The following is a 14347-nucleotide window of genomic DNA, read 5'->3' as shown; positions in this document are numbered from 1 at the left end:
GGATGGGAAATACTTTCCTTTCCAATATAGTCCTGATTTGAGCCCACCAGACTTTGAATTGTTTCCCAAATTAAAAGAACCACTCTGTGGAAAGCGTTTTGATTCGATTGATGAAGCTTTCAGTGAGGTGACACGAGTGGTCAGACATCTCAACAATGAAGGTGCCCTATCCAGAATACAGAATTTGCCGAATGTTGGGAAGCTGTCATAAACAAGTATGAAGATTGTATTGAACGCCTGTAAAGATAATTTGTACAATAAATTATTAGCTTGCATAACATCTTTCAGTGTGCAGAACTTTCGAAGTGACTGTCGTACAATATATTGCAAAAATTTTTCCGAACAGTTGCTAGGACATAATGTTGTACGTAGCGGTACATCTAAATACTAATTGCAAACATTAGAAGCTATTGGTACCATAACAAATAACAGTCTATGTGCCACGCTAAATAACAGTATATGAGTCTAATTTCGTAATAATGTTCGCAAAATTTGCGAATCACAAACGAACGCAGAAACGATGCAATAATTATTATTATTGCATACCGATAATCGAAAAAAAAAGCCATATTTTAAATTTCGTTAACGCGATTCACTGCAGAATGATGCTGTATAAAACATTTTAAGACATTCAGTAATTACGACCTAGTAATTGTGTATGTAAGAGAAAACTTGAACCAATGATATTTTGTGATATTAATGCAAAATTCACAATTTTTTACGTCATAATTATCATAGAAGGAGTTTACTAAATGTATACTAAACTAAGCTAACCAAAGCCAACCTACGTATCCTAACTCACATTTTATGTTCAAGGACAAAAAGAAAGAAAAAAACACCTAAGTAAAATTTTAGTGAATCCCATCAGCACTATATTACAAACATATCACGCATTGTTGTGCGTGAGCCAGTGTATAGTACACTACGTCAGTCTTACTACTTGCTAGTACTTGCATTTTGCTCAATTTATTTACCTTTGAATTTATAGTAAATATGGTGCTTATTTACTTTTGGCGCAACAAATTTTGAAAGATTTACAGGTAAAAGTTCGTATTTTGCATGAAAAGACATAAAGAACAATTTTCTGCAAGCGATAGAGTTAAATACAAAGTAATACACTTGTATTTTATGTTTACAAGTGTAGATTACTATAGTCCACGTCTCTCGAATTGGCGTGTGGCATCAGCCAACAAGATCGCAGTGCGCTGTTACTATACCTTCAGGGAGGAACCTATTCATTCATAATTGTCCACAAATACGAACAAAATTAATTATGAATGATTTGATTCCTCCCTGAAGGTTTAGTAACAGTGCACTGTGAGTTTATTGGTTGATGCCACACGCCAATTCGGGTGGCGCGGAGTATAGTGTAAAATTCTTACGAGTACTTTACTAGGGATAAAATAAGTGAGTGCATATAAATGATGGTTGTATTAGAAACTATTTTGCTGTATTTGTGCACAGTGTACATAAGTTATATTTTATGTTTACAAGTGGAACGCTACAAGTATGAAACCGTGACAAGTATTATTGAAACTCATATCATCACCAAAATCCACTCATTTCCCTACCCTTATTTATGCAAATAGCAACCTTCGCTGACGCACCTGCTCCCTTCGGACTCACCCCCTCTCTAGAGATGCTCTTCAGTTTCGCCCTGCCGTGACTCGGTTAGATAGCATTCGTGCTTTTTAGTGCCCTACTAGCACAGGTTGTTTCTTGTTTTTTACACTGCAGTTTTTATGCATACATCCGGACGCCGTATTTAAACGCAAATCCTAGAATAATTTTAATTTTTCAACAATTGATTATGATGGTCCCCTTGAAATTTAACTATTCCATTTGACATGTTTCCATGTCGGCCAGCGCAAATCATTTAGTAAACAATAAGAAGGAATTTGTAAAGAATTGTAATTTTTGAACAATTATTTCGAGTTGTACGGCAAAAGTAAAGCTGCACGAGAAATCTTCCTAAAAATGTACTTAAAACATTATGTCGAGCTTCACATGAAAGGCAGTAGCGCGTTTCAAACTTATTCGATGATTTGTAACTATACATTCAATACATGAGCTGACAAATACAAAAGATAAAGTGCAGTTTGAAAAGTTGGCGGCAAAGTAGAAATTTAAAAAATACACGAATTTTATGGTACATATAATTAGGTATTTCCAGGGAAAAAATGCCTATTTCATTGGTGCATATAGGCTACAACTCATACAGCTAACCTTTGTAGCGATTTATAATATGGTAGCAAAATAATAATAAATAAAAAAATACTCAGTTAGGGAGAATGACTTTAAAATTTTAAGTTCCTAAGTGAGAGTTCATCTGTACAAAGTATACCACACAAAGAAATTTGTTTCGTTACCTGATGGGTAATGCCAAAGACTTGGGGAACTATTCCGATATGGATTACGTCAACGCAAAGCAATATTTAACATTTTGTTAGTGATCATCGGCATAGCAGTTATAATGACTTCTTGCATTTCTTGTATGAACAATTTCTTGAACAATGCTTCCGAATGATCCTCTTAGACGTGCAAACGAAGAAAGTGAGTAATTATCTTGATTACACCACTTGGCTACACCCAACAGCTACAATACAGCCAAAGAAATTGTGCCCGGAAATCATCCTTTGTATTGCTTCAATTGGAACACACTTACTTATTTCATTCATTCGTGTTTAAAAAAGAAATAATAACAAGTCGGTAATATTTACAGATAATATTGAATTGTTTCGATATTACTCCCCTAAACTTGCACGAGAATAAGTATATTCACTGCACGAAATAGCTATTAGGTAGATCTCGTAAACGTATTCCTACCATCCTGTTAAAATTTGAATTGGTATTACTAACTCAAGAACAATTTATATCCACATTACGTTTAATTAGTCCCTTCAAGGACTCAAATGGGTTTCATTTCATTGTATGTCCATTGATTAATGTTTTATTTCATTTTAATCATTTCTTCACGATTTCTCCAACGCGGAGGGAAAAAAGGGAATTTTGAAACAGCGTTACCATCTTGTACAGCACAAAATTCTCAGCTTTTACAGAGTACCGAATATCTTGGTAAGTACTTGACTTATCGATCTCAAATAAACGTGACAATGTTCCTTATGACATACTGATTTCCTCTATGCATTTAAACCCATACTGTACTAGGGACCTTTTCCAAGTTATTGCACTATTTCCAAACTCAATTTTTCTCTCTTCTGTTGTGTCAATACTGTTTAACAGATCCTTCTAAACTTGAAGTCATTTTAAAGAGTACTTCCTAGTATTTCATTTAATGTGCACAAATAGTTACTACTTCATTCCTTGTGTGTGTTAAAGGCGTTTAAATTTGACATATGTTTTACAATATTTCTCAAAAAGTATGCAACACTGATCTACGAGTGTCATCTCTTTCGTCTTTGTTTTCATTGCTGATTCGAATTATGATATTAAATTTAGGTCATTCCATTTAAAAAATCATAACTTTATATTGGGTTGGCAACACTGTTCACCTAGTGATGTTACCCAATACATGGATAGATGCCCCCCTTCCTGTAGTTGTTTTGTGCAAAGTTTCGCTTCTCTCACTCTCTTAGTTCCTCTGTTATAAAGGTGGGACATTATAAATGGTGCACCCGGTATATATATATATATATATATATATATATATACCGGTATATATATATGGTCTTATAGTGTATTTGGAATACGCACTTTCATAAAATTTTTAATCGATTTGAATGAGCCTCTATATATACGGGCATCCGACATGCTGATTATGAAGATTATATTTGTTTTTACCTAGGTCTTACAGTCTATGAGGGATACGCTCTTTTATAAAAAATTTAACCGATTTTTTTGAATCTTGGTATATAGGGGTTTCTGAACCTATTTGTTATTTGTTTTTACCAGGTCTTATAGTTTAAGTGGGATACGTCCTTATATATATATATATATATATATATATATATATATATATATATATATATATATATATATATATATATATATAACCGATTTGCGGAAAACTCGGTACATATGGGTTCTTGAACATGCTGATCATTAATACTATATTTGTTTTTCTTACGTCTTATAGTGTATGTGGAATACGCCCTTTTATAAAGATTTTAAGCGATTTGAATAAATTTCGGTATATAGAGTACAACAGTAACGGGATAGAAGTGCTTAAATTCAGCACCAATTCGAATGTAATAAAAAAAGGGAAGAAATCATAATTATATAAATAAAACGATAACTATTTGTTACTTATATTACCTGGTTCGTCAAATCAAATACTTGTGAGATTCCTTCGTCGAAATGCTTTTATTGGACTTTAATTCAATTTAATTCTTATGTTTGTATATTCTTGTTCCTGTTCTGGTAACCTTACACAGAGGTTGTACACTCCGCTTCAAAAAATTGCGACAGCTAACGCCGTGCAGCTAGGCCACCCAATATACACCTTCTTATCCCATAATCGTATCTGGTAAAGAGACCCCCTCTCTCTCCTCCTTTCTTCTCTCCCATACTAAAATTAGCTAACAACATGAGCGCAATTGTAATTTCAAACTACACATGTATCCGTATCGACAAAATGAAATAACAAAACCGAGATGAAAAAAGATTCATAAGATGTAAGGAGAAACTGAAACACAATGAAACATTAAAACCAATGGATGTATATTACACAGAGCTTCAGAAATGAGGCAGAGAGAGAAGTCGAGAAACGAAGAAAAATAAAAGGGTGAACAGATAAGAATGGAATTTTAACGTAGTAAGAAAAGAACCTAACATTATAAAGTTCCATTATTACCTGACCAGAAAAGCAGTGAGGTTTTGGGAGTATGGCGCTGCTGTTGTGTTTACATCAGTTTATTGGCAAGTGCGGTGAGACAGGGGAGCGGAGAGTTTCACTCTGCAGTGTATCCAACGGTTTTTAAAAGTTGCAGTTTAGAAAAGGAGAAGTAGCTATTGTCTGCAATTTTTAGAACAGAAATGGCCACCTGCGATTTCGAAGGTGGACATTTTTTGAGCAAGAACGCCAATGTCGGTAATTTCTTGCAATTTATTATTTGACTTCTGCAATGTAAAACAAAAAAAAGTAAGGCCTACCTATTTTAGATTTTATTTTACATTTATAATACAAAGGTGAAAATTCTTAGGTTTTATTTTTAAAATAAAAAAAATATCCTATTCTCGGGGGCAATCACCCCGATCGCCCCCCTGGATCTGTCCCTGACTTGAGCATATGCGTGAAGTGGTTTATTACAAACAGGACAAAAAGAACTGTGATAGATTGATTACAAGTAATCCGGTTAGAAGCACTGCTTCTTGCATTTTAGTTCCAAAACCGGCCGCCCGCACTCGTTCGCTGGTCAGGTAATACCAAAAATCTAACAGTAATATAGAAATAACATTATGTTTTTATATATTTTTCAGGACTATTCGAATATATAGAGAATGCTTGAAACATTCATTAAGTCACTTTCAAAAGGATACTCAATTTTCAGTAGAACTGTAGATCTCCGAGACACATCTAAGATAAAGTCAAAAGTTTAACACACATGCTTTGTTTCCACGTGGTTCGGTTCTAAATTCGGTAGTGTTCATTGGACATACTGATCCAAACTACTTGCTAATAAACTCAATAGGTCGCGTAGGTTATATCTTCCATTGCAGACTACTAATGCAAAGTGATCAAAAAAAGAAAAAGAAAGGAAAAGAAAAAGAAAGAAAGATAAATTGAATGAGTGGTATTTTACTCCTAACTTTTTATCAAAAATATCCTATATTAAAAGTACAAACTGTATCATAATGAAAAGTTACAAATGTTCAAATGAAAAACTGGATGTTCCTTATAAATGTAGCAGACCTTGCATGTTTCAAATTTCAACATGAACAAAACACACTGAATTATAGGATGGAAACAAATTTTGTTTCAAACTAGTATAAATAAAATTTTGTTTTCAAATAACCAAAGAGGTTGCCCCTTTCTAGTCTTTTCCAAAGATTTATCTGTTCCGAGCATCCAGCATCAATTTCACCTCTTGCGAATATAACGTTGTAATTTGACAGATAGAATGAACACGCTAGAGCTCAAACGGATCATAGTGTCAGTCGGATGATGTTGGTTAGCTTATGGACCACCACAGGGTCGAGGATTCAAACCTGTAGTGACCCGGTAATTCGACTGAGACTTGGTAACCCAGACGATATAAAATATTTTTGCTTATTCCTTTGCGTTTGAACAGTATTTCTTTCAGATATGACCAGGGTTGGAGATGTTATCCCCAGAGTACGAAAAATACGACGGTGAAGTTGCCAGTTAATTACATTTTGCAGACCAGGTCTATCGGTCTCTTGCTCCGTTTTAGCTTTGGAACACACACACGCATATGAAGTACGTGTGTACGTGAGAGACAGGTGGAGAAGTGAAAGATGCAAAGTCAAGATAGAGAAACGTCAAGAGAGAGAGAGAGAGAGAGAGAGAGAGTGGGAGAGACGAATATAAATATGAAACATTTAATATTACAGTTAGCAGTTAATTACATTTTCCAGACCAAGACTATCGGTCTCTTGCTCCATTTTAACTTTGGAACACGCACACGCATATGAAGTGTGTTTGTGCGTGAGAGAGATTGGGAGAAGTAAAAGATGCAAAGATAAGATAAGGAAACGTCAAGAAAGGGAGAGAGAGATTGAGGGACGAATGTAAATATGAAAGATACTTATCATTACAGTGAATGACAAAGAACACAAACACTTTACTCAAATTCTCACACTTTACTAAAATTATTTTCCTCCTTTTTCACAGATCGCTTTCAATTTTTGCTGATTCGCTTGCCGAGGGAAGCTCTGAACAAATTTATTTGTGGTACTATGAAGAATATTTCGAAATTACTAATATGTGTGAACATGCTAAAATTCTTCCGAAAATATTTAAAAAGTATAATTTTTAATGGATTGGTTTTGGTTCCTTTTACTATGTAAAGTCCTAAAATGAGCTGCGCTAACTTACAAAACTTTTTCTAAAAATATTAACAGAACAGAACTGAACAAAATAGAAATAAGATATGTAGGAACGGGAAAGGAAAGAATGAATATTTATTTATTTATTTATTTATTTTCATTTTTTCGCTGCAAAGCGAACTCCGTTTTCCTTCTAACTCGCCTCTCAAAGGACAAGAGTCCTCCGGTGCACCAACAGATACGCACATCCGCCATTCAGCTAAGCTTTCTACGAACTGAAATGCTAAGTTTTCAAGTTTCCACTGCCTCCGCTACAGAAGCATCCTTGTTATCTGATTGGAAACATAAGTTCAGTATAGCCACACCTCCAACCATTATCCGATGCTAAGTTGTTCTGCTTGAACCAAGGGAGATGGTAATCTGTCAATCACTTCCTTTAGTTGTGAGTGAACGGTAAATTTCATTTTCCCCTTCCTTTTGCCCCTTATTGCTCACTGTTTCCTCTTGTACACAGGTAAACCTCTCCCTTCCCCCGCAATGATTGACCAGCTATTTTGTTTTTCTTCTCTTCTATTTCCCATGGGTAAGCACACATTTCTTGTTGCGAATGGCTGAATGTTTCCTTTCACTTTTGACCACGTTTCTGTCTGCCGCCAAACCCATTCTGCAAGTTAAAGTGCTTTCCCTTCCTCCTCTCTTTTCCCGAGTGGTTGACGAGGTACATTTTTAGGTAAACACTGGCTGGAAGCATTATATCACTCCCCATTCACCCCTGTTGAATGACTAGCTTTGTGCAAACAACTAAAACTCTGGTGGTAGTTGAATTTATTGAAGCCCCTTTGTTTGTTTTCAATACCAATTTCCCGTTAGGCGACCAATTGGGGCTTACAAACAGTGTCTCAGACAACTTTATCTTTTTCTAAAAGGATTTATTGGTCTTTGTGTATTCAGAGACAAAAATAGTTTCTCTTTTCTTTTCGGCAAAAATACAAGATGCTTTGGTCCCTAATAATAAATTTCAAGAGTATAAAACTGACATAGGTTTTCATTCCTTCGGTCAAATGTGTGGATCAATAGATTTATGATAATTTAAAAATTGCTGGTCGCATTCCACCTCAACAATATTCGTTACCTTTTTAGATATCAGCTTGGATGTCTGGTGACGTGATATATGTTATTAAAACTCGACAAAATGTCTCCTGTTAAGAGACGTGCTTGTTACGATTCCAGACATACTGGGCATCTACAAAATAAAATCTGCCGAATACAAAGTTTAGCACACTGTAAAACTGTCTAAAATGGTTATTATTTTGAAGAAATTTATATTTATTAACCATCTAGCTCCATAGGAACAAAAGGTATTCTTTTTCAGGTCATAGATCCGACAAGATGTTTGCAAACGAAATATCCCTTCCTTTTGCTCTTTGTAAACTGAAAGAATTGAACCAAAGCATTATTTACACAAGGACAAACAAACATTCCTTTACCTTATTTCTCCTTTACCCCCTATAACTTTAATAAATAAATATGTTATATATATAAATCTATCGCGCCAATTTTTATAACTAAGTTCGCTCTTGCGAAACGGTTAACTAGTGGCTATCACGCTCTAAAAATTTGTGTGCCTGTTTTTCAACGTGTTTCTTTTTTGGATATTTTTGTGGTTGTCAAAAGAAGATATTACATTCAAGTACGCTTTATATTATTATTATTATTGTTGCCTTGATATATTTGTATTGAGAGTGGAGGGAATCCCCAGAAAATTTACATACATTTGTTTGTCTATCACAAACTTATTTGAACAAGGATCGAAGCAAGAACTCCCAGCACCGGGAGTAAACGCTCTACCACTGAGCCATTATGTTTTAAACCGTGGGGAAACTACCCCTAAACGAGCGGGGTCCCCACAAACGAGAGATATTTGCTTTTTTGAAAAGATTAGTTGAGGGTGCTAGCGCCCCTTAGCGTTACCCATGAATTTTTTCACGCTTCACCAAATTATTGTTTGAACACTATGTCTTAGTCTCGTCTCGTCTCGTGGACAACTTAACCAAGAATGATTGAATGATGAAACTATTATTATTATTATTATGACTAGGAATATGTGAGAATCTAAAACTTTATATAGTTTTCTAACAATATTCAAATAGTTACGAAAAGAAGTTAGTCTTTAGAAAATGCTTGGTGATGTGGCTTAAGAGCCGCCAATGAAGGACGGAAATGATTTATTACTGTTTCTAGTTTATAGTTTACTGCAGAAGCAAGTGTAGATTAGATTAGTTATGAAATATCCATTTACTAGCGAAGAGAAGTTAGGGTTTTTAGAAAATGCATGGTGACTTCCCTTAAGAACCGTCACAGAGGAGGGAATTAGTTAGTAGCGTTCATAGTTTAATGCTGAAGCAAGTGTAGATTAGATTAGTTATGGAAATATCCATTTACTTGCGAAAAGAAGTTAGTCAGTCTTTTTAGAAAATGCTTGATAACGTCACTTAAGAACCGTCACAGATGAAAGAATCATTCAGTAGCGTTTATAGTTTACTGCTGAAACCAAGTGCGGAGTTTGCTTGAATCTTTATAAGTGAAAACGAGATTAAACAGAATTGCGTAGTGTCCAACACTTTACTTTTGTAATTTGTAATTGATTTGTGTGGTAACATTGTTACTCTGGTTGATAGTTATTTGGTTTGTGTTTCTCGTAATTACTCAATGAGCATTTTTTTAAAAATTTGTGATCTACTAAAAAGTTTTAAATGTAGATATAGAGGTTTCAGCTTGCAGTGGGGCAGTTTCCGGAGATAGATTTGGTTATCGCAGAAATTGCGTCAGATATTTTATACGTAGATGTGCATGAGCTACCTGTAGATGTGTGGCACTTTTCCACAGAAAGACTCGAAAGAAAGAAACACATTCGTTTATTTTTATCGTAGAAGTGTGCGGTAGGCTTCCCCTTTGGATTTGCGTTAGAATAGTATAGCCGTCGCAAGTCTTGCGAAAGGTAATGAATGGTGAAATGTTTATCAAGACGTAAGAAATAATGGTTTTTAATTTAGTGAGAAAAATTGGCGATAGACAATGTTTTATGGATGTTTGTCTTTGGACAAGCATTGGCGAGAAATTCTCTGGAAATGTAATAAATATGGACTTGCGTATTTTAAACATATTGGGCGGTATTCAGAGAGAATATATTAATCGCGGATTAGTCAGAGCTGTTAAAGGGATACTAGCTCTTTATTAAGCAAGATACACTGTTTGGTGTTCAGAGTTTACTTTGAATACAAATAAATAGCTGATTTGGGTATGATTAACTTATATAACTAAAGTGCATCGGGTGTGAAAAATAAATATTGCAACTACAGAAAAGTAGACGTACTCTGTAAAAAATGAAAATATATGAAATACAAACTGTGTTGCACGCTAAACCGTTGGTAAAACATTAACCTCTGAACTAGATTAATTAGTCACATGTGATTAACGTCATCAAATACTACGTCCTAATCAGAGACTAAATATAATTTTGATGACCATCCTTTAGTCAACCCGTAGTATGGTGTTAATAAGACTTCAAGACAACTCTGCATAAGACCAATGAAATGTTAGGCTTGGTTTTAAAATATGAAAGAAAACGCAAGAAGTGCATTCATGCATCGTTGTGAGAGAGGAGAATTTACCACTGTTTTAAGAGTGAATTCTTCCCTATACTTCCATCACTGAGCGCTATTTTTTATACTTGGTTCCCCCAAATCGAACGTTTCCTTTCGCACTGAGAGAGAGGAGAGTTTGTTCGTGTTTAAGAGTGAATTTTCCCCTAGACTTATCCATCAGTGAATGGTACTTGTTTTATATGTGGTTCCCCCAAAGCGAACACTTCTTGTTTCGCACTGAGAGCAGGCATTACCCGTATTTGTTGTTAGGTAGTCCCCATACACTTTTGTTTCAGCGAAGACCATTTACTCCATCTTTTGGTAATATGATTTCAAAGTGATCGTTTACAACAATAGTGCTAGAGGGAGATATCCCTCGTAAATGCTGTGGGTAGAGTCTCCCAACTAAATACTCATTGCATTACTGAAAGAATGGGCTTTATTCCCCTTATTCAACCGAATAGTTTAACTTAATGTTAAGATTAGTCATGTTTATATTGATTCCCAATTTGCGAACTGCGAATTAATATCACCAGAACATACAAGCTTATGTATGGGAGTATTCAAATTGACTGAATCTTATGGGTGAGAGAAAACTTAGCGCATGGAAGACATGTTTTAATTCTGTTAGTATTAAGTAGTGCCTCACATTAAGATTGAAATGGTGAATATGTGCTAGGGCTTTATTACACAATTGAAACAATTGTAATACAAATATACCATACTCAACTTTAAATATATATAGAAATATACGGAACATTGTCAGACAAGCGTGTGCACTGAACAACATTCATCGCTCACCTAACCTCTATTTTAGAATTCTGCCGCTAAGTTTCACTGATAGTAGTGGTGGCGCAATAAATGATAGGACATGATATAACGTGCATTTGGCGTGTGGGGGCATTATTTCCTTTCACGTCAGCGTACGTAGAAGATCGAAGACGTGCTCTATTGTCTGCTAAACGTATTTTAAATAAAGTATATAATTTTTTTAATAGTACTAAGTATATAGGATTTTATGATATTCATTGAATCCTACTATATTACAGACAACGAAACCTTGCTGAACCAAAAGTGTTGGTACAAACAGCAATAAGAAAAATTCTTTTTAGGGGAAGCACTTATTTTGTTTTGACCAGCCTTACTACGACGGAGAGTAGGCATTTCTTCTTTTTGCGGTTTTGTTAAAGATCAAGTAAGGATTAAAAGGTGTGTATTTTATATTTCTTATACTTACTGATTTTTTAAAAGAAAGAAATCATACATATTCTAATTGTTCTTGAGCTGTTTTAACCATTATTAATGAATAGAGAGACTTTTTGTGGATATTTTAAAAGAATAGTTTACAACTAAATATAAAGTAAATATTTACTTATTCCTCTTCATATTAAGCAGATTGCTTTCTCTTTTGCATATCATTATTTAACTGTAGTTTGAAAATAATTGATTGCTTTGTGTTTTACATATCATTATTTAACTATAACTTGAAAACAATTGATTGATCTTTCTCTTATATTAAAATGAACTTGATAACTCAAAATAGTTTTTCGTTTTATTTCTTTCAGATGGATTTCTTCTACCCAGCTGAAGAACTCAACATGATCGACGACATCTACTTGCAAGAATTGGTGCGCGGTTTCAACGACTACCCGAGGGTCTTCAAAACCTGGAAAGCCGTAATGGAACTACAGCGCCTAGGACATCGAGGGTCGGAGAGATTCGATTCACTGCTACGCGCTATTCGTGCCTTTAAAGGTAATGATCCACTGGTTCACCAGCACTGTGTATCCAGTGCTGACGTGTTACATTTGTTTGTGTATGGGTTTTTCCGTAGATATGAAAGTTATGATCAGGCGCAGCAGAACGTACGTATTTATTATTTTTGCGGAAGGTCAGGTGGGTAGGATAAAAGATACAGAGTTATCGATCTTTGTTGATTTCGGCACGCGGTTTGTTTCGGAACCATGCTTAATCTAATCTGAAAATAATACCATAGTCATGATCCCTCAAGAAAATCCTAACTCGAGTCAAAATAATAATTTACAGCGATTAACCAATGAAGATTTAGCTTTCTTAGATGAAGTAGATGGGATCGGCAATCTATATTTCGATACCAGTTGAAGAAATGAGGAGTTTGCTTCAAAATGAGGACAACGCTGTGGTTATACCCAAGCAACAAGTCCTGGGAGAAAATCCTGTATACAATACACCTCAACACTGTGTACAGGATAATCATGACTATGGGGCTCTCTTCAGCCTGACCCGTCATATGCTAGGGGTTCCAACAATGGTTGGACATGGCAACATGAACAACAATAGTACAAGTGGTACTACTAGTAGTGCTAATATTGGTAGTACAAGTGGTAGTAGTAGTGATAATATTAATGACGGGCATAATCAAAGAAAAAGTAATTTCTAAATTGTAAGAGGACGCGCCAAAGGTTTCGAAAGTTTCATCTTACGGGCCATGAATACCATAAGACCTGTGGGTGATGAAAGGAATATTAACCCAGAGGCATATATCTAAAGTTTATTTGATTTTGCGTTGGAACATGTGATCTCCAATACACGCCCCTCGTACTACATTTGACTATACATAGATAGCAGCAACAGTACCAACAACAAAGCAGTGTATGTCCCGTGGAGGAGAAAGGGCAATTTCTCTGCTAGGACAGTTCTCACTTCAATCGAACGTGTAAGAAATTCGAATGAGATGTTCCCTTTGGGGCAAGAAGTACTGTTTCGGTTTCACTGCATGCATGGCCAGCGAAGAAATAAATCACTACGATTGTCGTTGACAAATATTCAAAATACCAACATTATTTGGAAAAACCTATAATATACATTGAAAATCAGAATATTTACTGGTTCCCTCTGGCCCTAGTATGGGCCAAGTAAAGCTCCACTGCGCAAAATATGATTTGTATAATTTATAAAGAACAGACTGCGATACATGGCATCTTAAAGCAGGTCTCTGCGAGATGGAAGAAGTTACCTTTCAAAGTAAGGAAGGCTGTGACTTTTCAGGTATTGATGCTTTCCAATTATATTTGAAAAGGGAGTATCAAATCGTGATTTATGGGGAGCGTGAAAAGAATAACCGGGATATATAGTTCGTTAACCGGGAGAACCGGCAGAAAATAAGATATTTATCCTCTATCAAAGAGGTAACACTATTGGTCATTCGTAACATTAGAACTTTCCTCAAGGCACGGAAGTATTATTATTGTTTGGAAGCTTATGATGCGAGATACCGTACACACAAATGTAAAACTCGTACTTTTTGTGAACATACTTACGAACGTGATTATATTGCTAACAAAATTAAATGCAATGCATACAATAGAGTTTGCTGAGGGTATGTGTTTTGAGAATCATGTGAGGCGTAATAAAGTGACTGATAATGTAAAGGTTTGCATCTATTGCGGTGTCATCTTTGTCGAAAATAACGTGTGTGGTGAACATTTTTGTTTAACGTGTAGCACACATGTTGATATAAACAATTACATGTTTTGTTCGAAGACAGCGGCCTGTTCATACGAAAAGGTTTACATACATCACCTACGATGTAGAGACGATGTTGAATGCACCGAATGAGCGTGGTGAAAGGGAACACGAAGTTGTACTGGTATGTTGTAATCTCGTTTCTTACGCCTGTATAAGAAAAGGCATCGATGAGCCTTGTAAAACTTGCGGTGACAATAATGGAAATCGTTCGTTTTTTTAGAAAATGA

The 14347-nt window shown here is 35.3% G+C and overlaps 1 protein-coding gene across 1 annotated transcript in view; it reads left to right on the top strand.

Moving 5' to 3' along the window:
* Positions 1–14347, top strand: part of LOC145685331 (tubulin beta-2 chain-like) — a 58428-nt gene that overhangs the window by 17108 nt on the left and 26973 nt on the right. Inside the window, exon 2 of the mRNA XM_081757707.1 lies at positions 12179–12478. Within this exon, the coding sequence (XP_081613833.1) occupies positions 12179–12478 (300 nt within the window). The remainder of the gene's footprint in view (positions 1–12178; positions 12479–14347) is intronic.

This window comes from Thermobia domestica, chromosome 5 (assembly GCF_964235325.1).
Source record: "Thermobia domestica chromosome 5, izTheDome1.hap1.1, whole genome shotgun sequence".
Taxonomy (NCBI): Eukaryota; Metazoa; Arthropoda; class Insecta; order Zygentoma; family Lepismatidae; genus Thermobia; species Thermobia domestica.
Note: the sequence above shows the minus strand (reverse complement) of the source record. Positions and strands in the feature narration are given on the sequence as shown.